General features: G+C 55.2%; 6 protein-coding genes across 6 annotated transcripts; 3 read left to right on the forward strand and 3 right to left on the reverse strand.

The window, feature by feature from the left end:
• Positions 1-617: 617 nt before the first annotated feature.
• On the reverse strand, positions 618-6,723 carry CkaCkLH20_10691 (uncharacterized protein; the record flags this gene model as incomplete). The annotated part of the gene is made up of 5 exons (XM_038893405.1): positions 618-1,466; positions 1,523-5,266; positions 5,317-5,553; positions 5,606-6,122; positions 6,176-6,723. 5 exons carry the CDS (start codon positions 6,721-6,723, stop codon positions 618-620), a joined length of 5,895 nt encoding a protein of 1,964 aa, XP_038741218.1.
• Positions 6,724-7,367: 644 nt separating this feature from the next.
• Positions 7,368-8,559, forward strand: CkaCkLH20_10692 (uncharacterized protein; the record flags this gene model as incomplete). Its single annotated transcript, XM_038893406.1, has 3 exons — positions 7,368-7,657; positions 7,718-7,847; positions 7,900-8,559. The coding sequence occupies 3 exons, from the start codon at positions 7,368-7,370 to the stop codon at positions 8,557-8,559; spliced, it is 1,080 nt and encodes a 359-aa protein (XP_038741219.1).
• Positions 8,560-9,056: 497 nt separating this feature from the next.
• Positions 9,057-10,268, forward strand: CkaCkLH20_10693 (polyketide synthase; the record flags this gene model as incomplete). The annotated part of the gene is made up of 1 exon (XM_038893407.1): positions 9,057-10,268. One exon carries the CDS (start codon positions 9,057-9,059, stop codon positions 10,266-10,268), a length of 1,212 nt encoding a protein of 403 aa, XP_038741220.1.
• Positions 10,269-10,384: 116 nt separating this feature from the next.
• CkaCkLH20_10694 (uncharacterized protein) lies at positions 10,385-14,844 on the reverse strand (the record flags this gene model as incomplete). The annotated part of the gene is made up of 3 exons (XM_038893408.1): positions 10,385-11,367; positions 11,439-14,622; positions 14,692-14,844. 3 exons carry the CDS (start codon positions 14,842-14,844, stop codon positions 10,385-10,387), a joined length of 4,320 nt encoding a protein of 1,439 aa, XP_038741221.1.
• Positions 14,845-15,630: 786 nt separating this feature from the next.
• On the forward strand, positions 15,631-16,786 carry CkaCkLH20_10695 (uncharacterized protein; the record flags this gene model as incomplete). Its single annotated transcript, XM_038893409.1, has 3 exons — positions 15,631-15,922; positions 16,005-16,243; positions 16,295-16,786. The coding sequence occupies 3 exons, from the start codon at positions 15,631-15,633 to the stop codon at positions 16,784-16,786; spliced, it is 1,023 nt and encodes a 340-aa protein (XP_038741222.1).
• A 205-nt stretch (positions 16,787-16,991) lies between these two features.
• On the reverse strand, positions 16,992-17,732 carry CkaCkLH20_10696 (uncharacterized protein; the record flags this gene model as incomplete). The annotated part of the gene is made up of 1 exon (XM_038893410.1): positions 16,992-17,732. The coding sequence occupies one exon, from the start codon at positions 17,730-17,732 to the stop codon at positions 16,992-16,994; it is 741 nt and encodes a 246-aa protein (XP_038741223.1).
• Positions 17,733-18,252: the final 520 nt, after the last annotated feature.

Genomic DNA, 18,252 nt, shown 5'->3' on the forward strand with positions numbered 1-18,252 from the left:
TTGGCTGAAGTTGGAAAGAGGTTATGGTCTCACAATGTGAATTACATGAGCTTTGTACTTATCACACCGTCTCTCAAATGAATTTAAATCATCGAAGCTCAAAAGGAAAAGTGTTGTGAATCCCTTGGTGGCTCCAACGCGCACGTGAGGCTATTCATCGCTGCAATTAACCTCCAACACAGCACGATCTCGACTCCCTCTGCTCGACCGTCGTATACGCCTACCTCCGCACCCACGCGCCCCCTCACACATATCGCCATCATCACTTTCAGCGCCTTGATTTCACAGGAGGGAGTGAGAAACATGACAGTGGTTTCTTCCTCTACGAAGGCGCCAGCATGAATGAAATGACATTAGGGGCCCAACTACACCACACCTCCTCAAGGAGATTGCCGCATTTCAATTGCAGTCTGCAAAACAATCACACGAATTGGACGATAGGAGTGGCATAGTAAACAAAAGTGAAGTTTTGCATTCTACTACCTAGTTCTAGAGCGCGAATGAAAGACCATCTGCAGACAGTAACACACCAAAGAGACCGCTTCCCCAACGCCAAAGATGCCCCAACTCCAGATCAGTAAACATATACTATCTAGGAAAACATACGCGGTTTAGATCTAACTAGATGAAATCAAGTCTTCAATGATCTTCTCAGCAAGATGCATCAACGAAGTGCACTGCGTAACCTCCATCGATGTCATACCAATATGGAACTGTTGGTGAATCCAGTCGACCAACTCAATAGAAATGATGGAGTCCAAGCCAATAGAAGTAAGGTTCTCAGTAAGAGGGAAGTCTTCCACAGGTCGCAACATCAGATGGCTCAGCGTCGCGCTGATAAAACGAGCGAGACTGGCGACGGTGGCGCTGTCACGAAGAGTGGTAGGATCCGACCTGGCAAGAGAGATGAACGTCTCCGCCTCATCGCTCTCCTTCGCCTCGCCAGCAGCGGCGGCCCTGGACTTGTGGAAGTAGTGAGACTGCGCGAATCGGACGTCTCTCTTCCAGTTGACGCGGTTGGAAGGGTCGGACAGCGGCTTCTCCGACAAGCCGCCCAAGCAGAAGCTGCTGTAGGGACCGCCCGTGGAGTTGCCGATGGCGATGGCCGCAGAGTCGAGGACGTCTTGTTCCTTGAGGAAGAAGAAACCACCGTTCTTGAAACCCTCATACAGATCGTCGCGCTCGAGCAGGTAGCCGACATCTCCGACGACGCCGAGGTCAATGATGGATGCGGGGAGTCCAAGGGTGTGGCGATGCTCGACGAAAGCGTCGAGATACGTGTTGGCGGCACTGTAGTTGGCTTGTCCGTAGTAGCCGGTGTGGCCACCGCCGGAACCAAAGATGACGAAGAAGTCGAGAGGAACTTGGGCGTCGAGAAGAGCCTGGTGGACGTTCCAGGTGCCGCGGACGCGAGGATCGACGACGCCGCTCCACTCCTCGTAAGTCATCTCCGCCGTGGAGTTATCCTGCGATGCATGTTAGAACCATTCAGACGTACCGGAAATTTAAGCGTTTGACATACCTTGAGAATCAGGGACAACTGTAGAACTCCAGCAACAGGCTTAGGCGCCTCCTTGATGGCCTTGAGAACATCTTCCGCGTTGCCAACGTCTCCCGAGACGGTCTTGATCACGGCGCCGGGGTAGCTCTCCAATTCCTTGACGAATGGTTCGTTCTGGGAACTGGACGCAGACCTGGAGAGGAAAACCAGGTTGCGAGCGCCGTGCTCAAGCAGCCAAGTCGCGACGGACCGACCAAGACCTCCGAAGCCTCCCACGAGAAGGTAAGAAGCATCGTCGCGGAACATGGGGGAGTCCTTTGTCTCAGGAAGAGACTTGCTCACAGCAGGCTCGGAGAAACCGAACCAGTACATGCGAGGGATGTGGACCTTGCCGTTCAAGATAGCATAATCATAATCGGCATCGAGGTCTCCTCCCTTGCGTCGCTTGGGCAAACTCTGAGAGATCTTGAAAAGCGCCTTAGAGAAGTCGCTTCCCAAAACCGAAGCGTCATCAGCTTCGACCAAGGTGATGTCGGCCTTGTTCTCCATGCGGACGGTCCTGGCAGTGCCTTGAATCATTGCGGGGCGAGGGTCCTTGCAAGAGCCGTGGACGGATGGTAGAACCCAGATCAGGGAGCCCTTCAAGTTGCACAAGCTGTCCAGGAAAGGCCTGAATGACTCCGAGTTGAGGTCATAAACGCTAGTGCCATCGACATCCAAGAGCGAGATCGTGAAGGAGCTGTCGGCCGGGACAGTTGTGGCGTTGGAGACCTCAGCCCTGAAGCCCTTCGACTCGAAGTAGGACTGGACTTGCTTCGCGAGCTCGCTGCCTTGAGGAGTAGCCTGTGCCAGGATGGTGATGCTGGTGCCCTTGTCAAGCTCTGCCCGCTTCGCAGGCTCAGCGAGAATGAGACCGGAGCTGGTCTTGGAGTGAATCGTGTACCCGAGACCCTGGAGTCGTTGATTGATCTTGTCCTCATGGGCTACGACGTCTGCACCACCGGAGAGATTGTGCACGATGAGTCTGCTGCCGGTTGTCTGCAGGTTTTGCAGCTCAGTCAGATCGTCCTGCAGGTAGCGGTCGTCCAACAACAAAGTCGCCAGAGGCAGCAAGACAACATCTGCAGGGTGACAAAGCGACAACTGCTCCATGTCGACCACAGACACCTCATTGCCTTCGATCTCAGCCAGAGCATCAGTAACCTGCTCAACCTCATCGTCAGAAGTGGTGACGTAGGTGTACTCAGAGTACAAGCGCTTGTGCTGAGATGGGTGGGCAGCTTCAAGGGCGATGCGGGTCACGTCGGTCGCGCCAGTGCCGATCTCGATGATTCTCGAGTCAGGGCTCTTGAAAGTCAAAAGACTGACAACATCCCGAAGCTCTTGAGCGGCGTCGATGCTGCTCAGCTCCGCAACCGAATCAATCATGGTGGCATCCTCCTTCCACTCGAAAGTAGAACCGAGCAGCACCTCCTCGCGTTTGGCTACGGGCAACTCAGAGTAGGAGAGACCTTCCAAGTATACAGTCGGTCGGCCTTCCTCCGTGTAGATGACGGCGTTGGCAGTCATACCGTCTGGGCCATCCTTGATGCTGCCGTAGGCTCTCATGCGAAGGTCCTGATTCCCGAGAACGCCGAGGCGGGAGACGAAAGTTGGCAGAAGAATGCTATCCAGACGTCTCTTCTGACCATGGGTTTGAGCAACCAGGTTGATCTGAAGCATCTGATCCAAGAGAGTCGGGTGGGCAGCGTATTGAGTGGTGTCCTCAAAGTCGTACACAGTAGCCGTGGCCTCTCGGGTGGTCGTGCTGGCGGTGATCTGGTCAAGGCCTTGGAAAGCAGTTTGCCAGTCAATTCCAACAGCCTTCACAGCCTTGTACCAACCCTCAGCCTCAATCTCGCGAGCGAACTCTTGCTCGGCTTGGGCGCTCGAGATCGACGTCTTCTCAGCTTCAGCACCGGATCGGATGAAGCCAGAGCAGTGAGTAACCCAGTGGTGGCCGTCGCAGGACATGATCTTGAAGCTGTACCACTGACCCTCGGAGCTGGGCTTGTCCTCGGGAATCATGCGGGTGTATAGCTCCATCTTCTTCTCCTTCGGCACTGTCATGCCAGTGGTGATGGACATGTCCCGGATGGTGTAAGAGTCAAGACCGTTGGCAACCTGGCGCATTGCCTCTCCTGCCATGGCCATGTAGCCCGCGCCAGGGAAGACGATCTGACCGTTGACGATATGATCCATGAGCCAGGGGACTTCCTTCAGATCCAGCATGTTGCGCCAAGCCGGCTCGATGTCGTTGCCTTCGAGAACCCTGGCACCGAGAAGAACATGGCGAGTGTGCTTCCTCTGCTTGTACCGGGAGGGGTTCCTGGGCTCGTCGAAGTAGGAAACGTCATGGAGCCAGGGGTAGGTGGGAAGGTCGGTCAGGACTCTGCCCTTGGGCATGATGCTCGACAAGTCGACCGGGGCGCCTTGGACAAAGAGCTCACCGGCCAAGCGCAGCATGGACATGTTGGTGTCCTCGCCTCTGCGGAGGGTGGAGATGTACTCGCAAGAGGCCTCGGGCATGCTGCGGAGAATCTCGTTCATCGGTCGCTGAAGGGCTGGGTGAGGACCGACCTCGATGAAAAGATTGTTGTTGTTGCTCTTCATCAGAGTCCTCAACGCCGTGTTGAACAAGACAGGCTGCACAAAGTTACGGCGCCAGTAGTTCGCACCGAATTCGTCCCCAGTCATTTCAAGGCCAGTGACACTAGAGAAATGGGGAATGCTGGGAGCCTTGGCATCAGCCAGGTGAGGCTTGAGAAGGTCCTCGTAAGGTCCGGCGAGAGGCTCGATCCAGGGAGAGTGAAATGCCGTCTCAAGATTGAGGACCTTGGCCTTGACGTCTGGGTGGCGTCGAGTGATCTGGTCAATGCAGTGCTGGATGCAGACGGGGTCTCCAGATAAGGTGGTGTTGAACTGGCTGTTCTCACAACCGACAACAACTCCAGGGATGAGAAAAGGCTCAACCTCCCTGGGGCCGAGACTGACCGCAGCCATGGTGCCAGGAGGAACCTTGCCGTTGACCAAGAGCCATCCACGGAAGTAGGCAACTGCGAGAGCAGCCTCCGCAGAGACACTGCCAGCGGCATAGGCAGCGGCGGCTTCACCTCCGGAGTGACCGGTCACCGCATCCGGGCGAATGCCGAGGCTTGCGAGAACGTCGGTGAGCGCGATCTGAACGGCCGTGGCACAAGGGTGAGAGTAGCCGCGCTGACCGACTCTGCTAGATGCATCGTCGATAGAGAGCTCCTTCTCAAGACTCCAGTTGGGCCTGTGAGCCTCCGGGAGAGACTGAAGCCACTTGTCTAGCTTCTGAATCGAGTTGCGGAAGACATCGTTGGTCTCGATGAGGGCCTTGCCCATACCGGCCCAGTGCACACCCTGACCAGTGAAGACAAGGACGGTCCTGCGAGCTACTGTGGGCTTGCGCTTGAAGCTGCTGGGCTCGAATGCACCGTGTTCGTCGGCGATGGCGTAGGCGCGGCAAGCGAGAGCATCGCGGTGGTGGCTAAGGGTGTAGGCAAGATCGTCCAGATCAGTGCCCTTCTTCTGCAAGTACTCCTTGTGCTGATCAATTTGCTTCTCAAGAGATGTCAGATGAGCAGCAGAGAAGAGAAGAAGGCGCTGTCCTGGCGCGCGGACGCTGACGCCGGAGTCTGAGCTGATGGAGCTGGCATCGTCTTGCAACTTCTGCCAGCCCTCAAAAGACTCAAGAATGACCTGTTATCTCGTTAGCATCGAGCGTTTACCATCGAAGACGGGGAAAATACGTGGGCGTTGGAGCCGGCGACACCGAAGGAGTTGACGCTGATGCGCTCGTCTCGATCGGCAGGGAACGGAGTTGGCTCTGTTGGGACAGAGAGCTTGGCTTCCTCCCACGGGATTCTTGGGTTGGGGTTCTCCATGTAGATGTTTGGAGGAATGACTCTGTTCTCAAGAGCGAGAACGGCTTTGATGACACTGGTGAGTCCAGCCGCACCCTCAGAATGACCAACGTTGGGTTTGACCTAGAACATGTTACTACATATAAAATGCGAATGAGCAGCAAATATGACTTACGGCACCGATCATGACGCCGTTGTAGTCTTTCCAAATACGCGCGACCGCAGCGACCTCAAGGGGATCTCCAGTCGGCGTGCCAGTACCGTGACACTCAAAGAAGGCCGTCCTGGAAAAGTCCTTCAGTCCGGCCTTCTCGTATGTCTTTCTAATTAGTGCCTCTTGCAAATAAGTGTTGGGGCTCATGATTCCGTTGGACCGGCCATCGTTATTAGTTCCGCTACCGCGGATGATGGCGCGCACGGGATTGCCATCTCTGAGAGCGTCGCTCAGTCTCTTGACGTAAACGGCGTTGACAGCTTCACCTCGGCCATAGCCGTCGGCAAGAAGGTCAAAGGTCTTGCACTTGCCGCTGGGTGACAGAACACCCGTCTCAGTGAAGACGATAGATGTGATGACAGAGGTGATTAGGTTGCAGCCAAGGGCCATGGCTGACTTGCAAGCGCCACTCTGGACGGCCTCCGCTGCCAAATGAAGAGCCACCATCGATGATGAACAACCAGTCTTGACAAGCATACTGATTAATGTTAGTGAATTGCTCTTGTTCTAGAGATAGACGGGCTGACTTACCTCGGGCCGGTCCAGCCATACTCGTAGGACACACGGTTAGGTTGCAAGAAGTCAAGGTATCCTGAGCCACGGTAGAGACCGGATGCATGAGGGTCCATAGACAAGTCATCTTGCCAATCTGATGAGAAGTTTCCAACGTAGCAGCCAATCTCTTGGCCGCGCCAGTTGGTCTCTCCAGCATTGTCGAGACATTCACGCGTGATCTCAAGCAACTGACGTTGCATGGGATCCATGCGCTCAATCTCCTTCTCACCACACGTGAAGTATGAGGCATCAAACTTGGTGAGATCGTTGTCGGCCTGGCTGAACATGTAGGCCTCCTTGTTCTGAACAGTACCCCATTTGGCAACGGGGCTGTAGAAGCCCTCACTGTTCCACCTCTCTTTGGGAATGGGGATGAGGCCACTTCTCTTGTTCATCATCAGGTCCCAAAAGTCCTCGGTGTTGCGGACGCCGCCGGGCAGCCTCACGGCCATGCCCACAATGGCGATGGGGTCTGAGGGGTCCATCTCAGAGGACGGCGTGGCGACACCTGATTTGGGCGACATCTTCTCTAAGGTTTCGGAATGAATGGTGAATGCCTACAGCGCCTTGAGTTCAAGATAGTGAAGAAGATATCGTAAGGCTGGGAAATCGTGACGCTGACGGCAGTTGAACAAGCTTAAGCAACTTGGAAGTGACTTTGGCGCTAGAAGGAGCTTATGTCTTAATACCAGAGACGAACGAGAGGTTGGTGATAGTATACTCGGCTTTCCTTTCCACTCTTCGAAAGTTTCCCGATTCGTCCAAACCGATAATTGCGAAAGTCAATTGCGTTGTTCCGAAAAGTCAGCCGTCCTCGTGTAGTCTGATTCGTCGCTTGAGTCGTCTTGTTTGGGCTCGCGGCCGGCTTTACCCCTGCAGAGCAGGCGGTCCGAAAGGCCGGATGGCACGATTCTCTGCATTCCGGCAGCGACGAGATACTCCGAGGTGGGCAAATCACACGAGCAGTGATGCCCATCATGATTGTACGTCGACTGACTATCACAGAACATCTGTATTAGTGCTTCCATGACCGAAGTAAACATAGGCGAAACGAAGCATCCTATCAAGAAACGAAACAGATTTGTTCTGCACGACTGATCCAGTGATACCACACCAAACTTCGCGCGCCAGACTACAGATTCACTCATCTTTCGATTCCGTAACCGCAATGGCGTCTGATCTTCCCAGTGAGATGAAGGCCATTATCATCGAGGGCCGGGGCCAGGCCGCTATCACAACGTCGCCTCTGCCCAAGCTGAGAGATGGCTACATCCTAGTAAGGACTACAGCAGTTGCCATCAATCCTTCGGACTGGAAGCACATCGACTTCATGTGGGTAGGCAACCCCACAGGCGCTCGTCCCGGTCTGGATTACGCGGGAGTTGTTGTCGAAGTAGGCAACGGCGTGGAGAAAGATTTCAAAGTCGGCGACCGAGTATTTGGGATCGTCAACGGCTCGTGAGTGCCTCTCATTCCTCGGAAGACTTTTGAATGATCCCAATGATTGACACGGTGTAGCAATGTGAGGCAGAAGGAGGATGGTGCATTTGCGGAGTACCTCATCGCAAAGGCTAGTCTTCAGTTGAAGATTCCAGACCACGTGGATGACACAGAGGCTACCGTCATCGGCTCTGGTCTCGTTGCTGTCGTATGTCCATCATTTCAGAACACTGAAGAAGATATTCACTGATCATCACTAGGGCCAAGGACTTTACCAGTCTCTGGAGTTGCCGCTACCCACTAAGCCATCCCCAGAGCCGATTCCCCTCCTCATCTACGGCGGGAGCACCGCGTCTGGCATTATGGGTATTCAGTTCGCCAAAATGTCTAATTGCACGGTGGTCGTCACATGCTCGCCGAAGAACTTTGACTACGTCAAGTCGGTAGGGGCGGACTTCTGCGTCGACTACAAGGCAGAAGACTGTTCCGAGCAGATCAAGGCTTTCACCAAGGGCAGACTGAGGCATGCCTGGGACTGCATTGCAACGGCCCAGTCCGCACGCATATGCGCGGCTGCCATGTCGGTTCGGGGAGGTCACTACAGCAGCTTGCTGTACCTAGTTCCCTCAATTGTGAAGAAGATCAACCCCAAGGTCAACTGCTCGACCACTCTAGGATACACTATCCTAGGAGAAACTATTGAGAAGGAGACTATCGTTGAGCCGAGGGCGGAGGACTACGAGTTTGGCAAGATGTTCTGGGGCATCAGCGAAAAACTGCTTGAGGAGGATAAGTTTCGTCCGGTGAGACAGATTGTTAACGAGGGCGGTTCAGGGCTGGAAGGCGTCTTGCATGGGCTTCAGTACTTGAAGCAGGGGAACGTCAGCGCGGGAAAGCTGGTGTACACTATCGGCGAGTAGCAGATCATCAGTATTACAGAATTACTACGTGCAAAGCTCATAATCCATTCCAACATATTCTATTGCATACAAAGCAACTTGGCGACTCTCATGTTCTCCTCGACTGACAAACCTTCGATGTCTAAAATTCAAAGGAGGAACAGTAGGCTGTGATTTAGTGAGTCGTCTTCACTCGATGACAGCGAAATGCCACCACTGCGATCGCACGACAGTTCAGTGTACATGACTCGTGGCTGACATGGGTTTCTCAGAAGCGCCAGAACTGCCAGAATCCGACTCCAACTTCCCCAGTTCCGAGCGGACCGTCGCACCGGAGCTCACCGGGCCCACTTTACCGGCCGATCGGAAGAGCTTGGAACAAGGATCTGAGAATGAAGCCCTCACGACCCATTGATGAGGGTGTTAGAGACAGGACTCTTCAGAAGCTACGCAAGAAAATCAACGTTCAGCAGGCCAAAGTAACATTCTGTCTCGGCCACCTACAATCGGCATCAACCATGTCCACCACAGAAGTCTCCCGGCCGCAACCAGCCACGACCACAGGCAAACTCGCAACCTCCAGTGAGCCGCAATATGTCGTCCCCGTTGCCACAGTGATTTCTACCTTTGAAGCCACAAAGGCGAGCACGGACGACATCGTCACGCAAGCCGGCTTCGCAGGCTACTACAACAATGTCCACGAGCGGCAGAAGACCCTCATCGTCCTGTTGGTCATCAAGGCATTCCAGAAGCTGAGATGCGACGTCGGGAGAACAAAGCCGGGTCAGAAACTAAGACCGATAAAATGCGTGCCAAACGTGCAGAAACAACTCGACTTCTGCTATGAGATGCTCACGGAAGCCGGCCTCATCCGACGCGAAGGGGATCAGTACGTCCGAACCGACGCACCGCTTCCAACGGGCAATGAGAAGGAAGCTCTCCAACACATATTAAACGACTACCCGACTTACACATCTCTAAACAAACTGGTGGCGCATGCGGGCAACAACCTAGCCGAGATCTACGCCGGCCGTACAGACGGCGTGAGATCCATCTTCGGGTCCCCCGAAGGCCGGGAGTATCTCGAAGACATCTACGGCGCAGCACACCCCAGCAAAGCCTTCCACAAACTCATGGAAGATTTCTTCGCCCGCTTCACCAAAGCCATCAGCGTACCAGACGGGGCACAACTCAAGATCCTGGAGCTGGGCGCCGGTACCGGCGGAACCACGAAATGGCTTGCCCCCTTGCTCTCCAGATCGGAAGTGCCCGTGGAATACACCTTCACGGATCTCGCCCACGGGTTCATCGCGCAAGCCGCGCGCAAGTTCAACGAGTTTCCTTTCATGACCTTCCGCACGCAAGATATCGAGAAGCCTCCGCCCGCTGAGTTGGTGGGAACGCAACATATCGTGATTGCCGTGAACGCGGTGCATGCGACGCCCGATATGGTCAAGTCGCTTCGCAACACGCGACAATTCTTGCGACCGGATGGCTTCGCGATTGTGATGGAGGTCCAGGAGAGGCTGTGCTGGGCTGACTTTGTGTTTGGACTGTTCGAGGGCTGGTGGCTGTTCCAGGACGGACGTACTCACGCGACTGCGGATGAGATGGTTTGGAAGGACGCTTTCAAGGCTGCTGGGTTTGGTCATGTAGATTGGACTGGTGGTCAGTTGAGAGATTCGGGTCTGCAGAGGGTTTTCCTTGCAACTGCATCGGCCATCCCATGATCACGTAGGGCGAAACCCAGAGTAATTACTGAATCTCAACACCAATAGAATGTAAATATCAAGGCCCATTGTGATATTGAACTATTCATGTTTACAAGACGAAAGCAAGTACCCCTTCAGCTCCCCGACACGTCTTGCGGAGGCACGAAAGTGAGATTCCAGTTCGGTGGAAGCCTCCGCCGCGAATTCTCGTCGAATTTCCACGGATTCTTGACGATATTCCCAACCCTTCTCTGCCCGTCATGGGGATCCGCCGCGCGCCACTGTCGGTCAGTAGTAGCAAAATGCTGAACAAGCACGCATCCCGTCCCCGAATCCAGCACCCAGCCTCCGCCCAGGTGAACGTTCTCGTCGTCTGGGTAATCGAGGCCCTCGCAGTCCTGCATGACCAGACCCAACGATTGAATGCACCCAATGTACCCATTCTGCGTCTTGGGACCGAGCTCCAGGCTCTCCTTGTCGCCGCAGCCCGACTGGTCCTCCGCCCACCCCATGATGGACCACATCCAGTAGTCCCCATTGAAGTGGTAGAAGCGGTACGGCTCCGTGTCGCCGGGGTTCAGGACGAAGCTCTCGCTGCAGAAGCCGTTGGCCGACTGGAAACTCATGTCGCTGCTGAACTTCTCGCGGCCCGCAATGTCGTAGCCGCTGAAGCAGAGCGCCCTGATGTCGTTGACGTTCTCCGCCGTCGGCCACGGGAAATCGGGCTCCTGGGTGGTGGTGGGCGGTGTGGTGGTCGTGGTCGTCGGGCTACCACCGCCTCCCTCTCCGAAGGGCCAGTCGCCGCGGGAGCTGAGGTATGAGATGGCGCTCTGGGCGGAGCTGATTTGCGTCTCGAGCGGCGGGACGGTGCTGATGCGGGTGTGGTCGATCGTGTTGCCTACTGCCGACGCTAAGGTCACAGTCTCCGGGATGCCCGTGGTCGGAACACAAGTTGCCACATCGCTGCAGCTGGAAGTGCAAGTGCGCGTCGGAGAGACGGTGCAGAGCTCACGACAGGATTCAACGGTCTTCGTTGTACAGTCCCGGTCCGGTTCGGTCGGGTTGGTGGGTACTGGGGTTGGAGGCGGGCTGTTGGGGTCGATGCCGTCTTGGAAACCTGACATTGTCCTTGTTTAGCATGTACTATTCATTGGAATCAATTAATGAATGGGCATATTTCATACTCACCGGGTGGAAATTCGTCCAGCCAGGGACAGCTGAGGAGGCAGGGGAACTGGCAGAACAAAAAGCACAACTTGCCGCAGCCGGATCTACAAGTCGGGTCGTCTGGTCCCTCTTTGTGAATAATGGTCTTGTCATCATTGTCGTCATCGTCGTCATCATCATCATCATCATCATCGTCGTCGTCGTCGTCGTCGTCGTCGTCTTCACCATCATTATCCTTGTCTTCAGGCCAAGGCCAAGGAGGGGCCGTGATGGTCCGGGTGTTTGGGGGTATGATGATCCCTGTCGGATCCGTCGATTTGGGACGATTGGTGATGATGAATGTGGGCACGTCGATGCTCCGGGTGACACGTAACGTGGTCTCGGTCACGTTCTCGCTGATGATGATATTGCGGACGGGTATCGTTGTCAAGGTGGCGGGCGGCGGCGTCAACACCGTCGTCTGGGTGATGCTCACGTACACGGTAGTCGTGATAGTAGAGTAGCCCTGCTCGAGCTCGGTGCTCGTGAACCAGCCGACCTCGAGAGACGTCGTATAGGGCCTGAAAGTGATGGTCGTGGGCTGCTGAAGCGTGATGGGTGGAAGAACGTAGGTGCAAGGAGGGAAGCACTGAATCGTCGCCGTCTCCCCCGGATCGGTATCCCAGATCTCGGGGTCGATGTAGACGACGCCAGACCCGGACTCCGAAGGATCGTCGCCGGCACCAATGTCCTCGCCACCCAGGGCAAGAGCCAGCCAGGCCGCCACTGAGCTCGTGTATCCGTTACGTGTCGTATCGTTGAACCAGATAGGCGAGAGCGAGCCCCTAGGGGACACGATCTCGTGGTTGCCCTTGGTGAAGATATTGTACAGCCACGTGCGGGCGGCGTAGTTTGTTTCAATCAGTGCTTTCTGGCAGTCTTCCTCGGGTGCGCAACCGAGCTCGTACTTCTCGAAGAAGGAGTAGAAGCCGAGACCATAGAGGAAGACGTCCGTTGAATTGATGATCCTCATGGCCCAAGCCTTGCGGCAGAGGTCGTCGGAACATGACTCGAAGGTGGGATCAGATGGCCATTTGCCAATCTCGTATGGCTCCAATGCGTCCGGGTTAGACTGGTAGTATGGCGTCTCGGTCTGGACGTGTCCCATGAAGATGTCCTTGGCACCCAGGAGCTGCCACTGGTAGAGCTGGGCGTGCTCGCTGCCGCATCCCCAGAACCAAGTCGGTCCTTGAGATTCAATGAGAACGCCGCGTCCTGCATACACGGAGATCTCGACGGCGGTATTGACAGGAATGCCGCCCGGCCCCACATAGGCATCGGCGTTGGCCGGATCGTCGAGGTCGTGGTCGGCCACCCAGACCCAAACGTTGTCGAAGAAGCCCGAGGACCGGTCGGTGATATGGAGCAACATACTCGCCGACATGCATTCCCTCACGACGGAACCGGCCTGGGCTGGGCAGTCATCCAACAGAAGACCACTGCCAGCATTACCGCCGACGCGGAAGTGGCTGTCCCACATGGAGGCTGACCCCTGGCTGGATTCGTGGACATTCCACTCCATAAGAATGGCGCCAGCGGTAGCGCCCTTGACGGTGAAGAGCATATCTGAGATTTCGATGACTCCCGAGTCGCCGGGCTTGCCGACCCTGACCATGACCTGCGGCTTGGACTCGTCTTCAAAGTACGACCCCTCGCCCATGATCGTGCTCCAACCGGATCCGGTGATGATGGAGCCCACCGGCACCTCAATGGTGCCGCGGACCATGTACACGCCGGCCGGAAAGAATATGGTGCTCCCGACGTTGGATTGAAGTAGACTATTGATGGCCGACGTCTGGTCGCCGGTCCCGTCGTTGGAGACGCCGAGACTAGTGGCAACGAGGGGAGATTGGCCTGAGTACTGCGGCTTTGACTTGTAATAGTACTTGCCGGAGCCGTCGAGCAGGGAGGTCGGCTTGTTGGGAATGGCGGCCTGAAAGCCGGAGCGCTTTCCCGACAGGCCGTTCGGCTGGGTTTGGAAGCCGGAAACCCACGATGGGAAGAAGAGGGGGCCGGAGGACCCTGCCAAGAGGGTCTCACCACCAGAGACAAGGACCACGGACGCCGAATTTTCAACGAGAAGATTGTCTAGGACGATGGCTGGTTGTTGCCCGGCTTCTCTGGCCACAGTGATGGCATACGGCACGCCGTTGAAGTGGGAGTCAATCACACTGATGGAGCCGGTACCCTGAGGCGGGCTCGTCGACTCGGAGAAGGCAGTACAGTCGATGGCAACGTAGGCGGCCTGGACGTAGATGTTCTTCCAGACGAAGCCCCAGTTCCACTCTTGCTTGATAGCCGTCAGAGAGAGCTCGAAGCGCAGGTTCGTAGCTGTGAACTGTTGGCTGCCGGCGAGGAAGCCGATGTTACCACCGAAGAAGGTCAGGTCATCCACGGAGCCGCCGCTGCCATTTTCCATAAAGATGCCGATGGCCGTCGTCGACCCTGAGGCGTCTGACAGCGGCATTTCGAAGTGACAGTGGGATATGCTCGTGGCCTGGCCGACCTGCCAGTGGATGCCGGCAGGTACATACTCCTGGTCGTTCTGGTAATTGGTGCGATTCATGCCTCGCATATCGAAGATGAAGTTGCGGATCTGGCGGAAGAAGTTGGACTGATTGACATACCACTGGTCGCCGTTGCCTCCAGGGATGTAGAAATTTGCGTCGAAGAGGGCGATTCCCTCGAAGTCGGGCGCGCCCTTGATGGTAGGCCTCTCCCAAGGATTACCTACGAACTGCGTGTAGTAGTACTGAATGATCGGGCTCGAGATGAGATAGGTTCCTGCCGGGAAGTAAACCACGGCTGTGAGAGTGGTCGTGGAGCCACAGTCGCCGTCGCAGCGGACGTCGTCCTGGTTGTCAATGCTGAAAGACGACACGGCCCGGTTGATGGCCGCCGTGTCATCCGTCACGCCGTCGCCGACAGCGCCGAAGTCCTTGACGTTGCGGAAGAACTGGTAACCTGCTGGCGCGAAGGGAGACTTCCCCAGAGACCCAAGTTCCGAGAGCCAGTAGCCGTCGCCGGCAGCGGCGATCTTGGCAGTTCCGTTGGATGGCCGCGCTCGCATCTCGCGGTCTCCAACGTACGGTCCGGTCATGTTATGCTTGTCGGGCGCAATGCCGCGTTGGTTGTTGGCATGTCCCCTGGCGTAGTCGGGAGGAGGCTGTTCTCATGTGTAAGTCTCATTCCATCAAGTTGACGAGGTACTCTTTGTGTAATGTGTAAGACCGACCTGAGGAGTTCCTTCTGGAAGGGGAGGCGATGTGCCGACTGGGCCGTTTGGCATGGTGAGAGTGCGGTATGAGTCAATTGGTGCAGACGCCGACTGAGTCGCGACGGCTGAAGCCATCGCGACCAGCACTCCGAGGGGGCGTGTCAACCACATTGAGCGATGCTTGACACGAAGAGCCTTAGATGGTAGGTAGTCATGGGAATGCCCGACTGGAGCAAAAATCGATGATATAAGAGAGACTCCGATGCAGTGAGGGTCTCCTCGACGGCTCAGATACCAAAGTACCTTTGGGGCAAGACTTGGCCCTCGTGATTTCTTCCATCACACCATGCGGTCCTGGCGTCCGTTCCTGAAGAGCTGCAGTGGGAATGCAGGGGGAAAGATAGTCGAGGCCGCCGACGCCGTTCATGTTAAGATGAGGGATTTCAGTTTCCTCAGCTGTGCCGCCAACGCGCACCTTCGAGGGTGCATCCAAGACCTCCGTGTCAGCACATGGGATCAATATTCGAATGTGATGTTACCTGCCAAGCCAGACTATCACCCACGTCTTTATTATTTTGGCGACTTTGACTTCCTCAGGTCAGTCATTTCACTATTCCTACTCATTTCTCTGTCAATATCACACTGAGTTACCACGCCTCGCTCGTGCATATCGCGCTGTGAACCTGAAAAGGGAAGCTGCAATTTGGAACTTTGGTTCGCATCTCCTCTATCAACCTTGCCGTCCTCTTCGTCGCTCCTGTCGTGTTCTCTGGAGCCCTTGTCGTTCGTTTCGTCCTGGATGTATTCATGTGAGGCATACCAGCTGAATACTCTGGCTTTTCATACATCATACCTGTCTCCTACTTGTCATGCCCCATTTCACTGCCTCCTGACCCACGCTGCTTTTTCTATGAGACCGTTTGTTGTCGCCTTTCTTTACCTTGGATATAGCTGACTATGGCTCTCTTCGTCGTCCTCTCATTACTCCTGGTCCAATACGGCGCCATTGCGGCAGCCGCCGCTTTGGCCGTCGACACACTGTTCCGCGTCGATTTCTCCACGGACGAATTCGGCGGCTGTAGGACCGCTGGGCGTACCGCAATTCAAAACATGCTGGATGAAGCCGAAACTTTGGCTGGAGTCGGAGTTCAGCTAGTGGACAACTACGGCCAAACAAGTGGCGAGGCCAAGCGACTCCTCGATGTATTCGTAAACGGTAACACGGACGCGCATAGAACTACCATGAAAAGTAAGTTTGTCGTGAACCCCTTTCCGAAGCCCGCCGCCGCAACCGTCACTGTCTCTTCAGTATTCCAATTGACCTTCGACAGATTACTTTTCGGGCGTTCAAGCCTTCCTCGCTAGAAACGAGAACGTTCCTAACGGTGGCAAGCCGTACCTATTCTGCAGCGATACGTGGCTGGACAAGAATACTCTCAAGTCAGAGGCAAGAGACAGTGAAGGAAATAGCTTCCCGAAGGGCGATCTGTCCGGCTTGCCGGCCTTGATCGAGAACGTGCCAGCATACATGGACAAGCGGAATCAAAACCCCAGAACGCTCAGAACTCCAGTCAGTAGTAACCCCTGTATATCCTGTTGATCTTGTCTAACGTCCGGGCAGTATTGGAGCTTTATACACAATCAGTACCTTTTCGATGCCTACTACTCCTCCAAGGGCGGCTTCTGCTCCAAAGACGAGAACATCGCCGTCACGTCCGATCTGTTGCTTCCCGCGACCGTCACTCTCTGCCCCAAGCTCTTTCGGCAGCCGGTCTCCGGGTTGGGCGTCCAGATCACCCCGCTCACCAGTAGCGTTATTCCCTTGAGACCCAGAGATATACCCAACAATGCTCAGAGGCTTTCCGACATACTGCCCTCTTCGACGACGTTGTACCACGAACTCTTTCATCTCATTCACGGCAGCGCTAATACCTACCCGGCTGGCGGGGAGAAGTACACCATCATCGATCTGGGCAAGCTGTCGGCGGACGATGCCCTCGCTAATCCCGAGACGTACGCCGCCGTGTCCATCGCGTACTGGTACACGCTTAACGTTGCGCCCGTCAACAACAACCGGGTCGAGTTCTACGGCTTCTTCGCTACACGTGGATGATTTGTATATAGTCAACCGTTGTTGGTTGCGGTGTTTGCGTTTTAAAATGTAGATAGAATGAAAATATTGCTCCACCCATGAATAATCTGCGGACGACGAAGATGAAGAGGACCAGCGGTGAAAACGACGAAGACCACGACGATATCAATGACAATAATCCCATCTAGTTTGTGGTAGCCAGCATCCTCAATAATAGCGCTATACATCATGGTAGACCGTAATACTCATTACAGCTGTCCTGCCATAGTTGCAAGATCGAAGGATCGCTGCTTTCACCTTTGGTATCATACGCCTTTACAGTCCTCTCCAACCACGCAACAATGTCGCCAAAACCAAGTGCCCTCGCCTCATCGGCCGCAGTCCGACCCTCGGAATTCTGCCTGACGAGAAACAGAACCCCACCAATGCGCATGTGGTACGCTTCCTCATTGTCATCATCCCACATATGCCCCTCAGCATCCTGTCCCGAGCGCAACTTCTCCTCATCGAGAATCAGATGCTCATGCCGAAACACCTGGAACGCGGCAGCGACGACCGCCAGCTTTCCAGATCGCGCCGCCACGTGGAGGATGGTGTCACCCGCGTGATTCTGATGCGTGTACAGCGCGTAGAAAGGGTTGTCGTAATATGCGGCGTTGTGCGTCCTGAAGTGCCGGAGGGCGTCCATCGCGTCGGGTCGTTGCGCCGCGGCCGCTGTGTGCATGAGCGAGTCGCCCGTCGTCGGCTCGATTGCCATGAACATCACAGCCACCCCGGGCGCGTCGCAGTCGTACCCGGCGTTCTCCATGGCGATTTTGATCTCCCGGGGAGTGCCCGTCTTTACGATGGCGTGGAGCTCCGAGATGAGCTCCGGGGCCGGCGCTGTGGCGTCTTTGGCCAGACAAGCATGCTCGGGGTACCGGACAAAGTCCTCGGGCTTGAAGGGAAGCGAAGGTATTCTTTTCATGATTTCGGATGTTGTTCCTGAGTGATGGTGATGGTCGCTGTTTCTTTTTATGATGTGTGTGATGCAAATCATTGAAGGTTGCCAGGCTGTCGACGGTTTGCTTTATCCACTGCGGCGCAGCCAAGCGATGTCATCAACCGGCACGTGAGAGAGCAGCCAGCCAACGAGCAACAAGATTGGTTGCATATCCATGAAGCCAGACACATTCATCACGGTAAGTCCATGGCAATAAATCATTTGATATAGTTATGTGAGATCCGGTACTGGCTAGAGTACCCTTAAGTTGTGGCTTATTTGTGGCTTCCGCCCGCCGTATGAGTCTACAGCGAGAGTTCAATTCAAATCAAGCAGTCCATGAGAATAACACCTGACCGATCTTGACTTTGGATATAGGCCCGAACAAACAGCTGCACACCTAGGTAATTTAAATGCCGACGTTGGTAGTTGAGGCCATTGGTGATCATGCGGGCTGGAATCTTAAGCTGGAAACCCTTATATATACCTCAATCGACTCAATACA

Source organism: Colletotrichum karsti (genome assembly GCF_011947395.1).
Source record: "Colletotrichum karsti strain CkLH20 chromosome Unknown Scaffold42, whole genome shotgun sequence".
Taxonomy (NCBI): Eukaryota; Fungi; Ascomycota; class Sordariomycetes; order Glomerellales; family Glomerellaceae; genus Colletotrichum; species Colletotrichum karsti.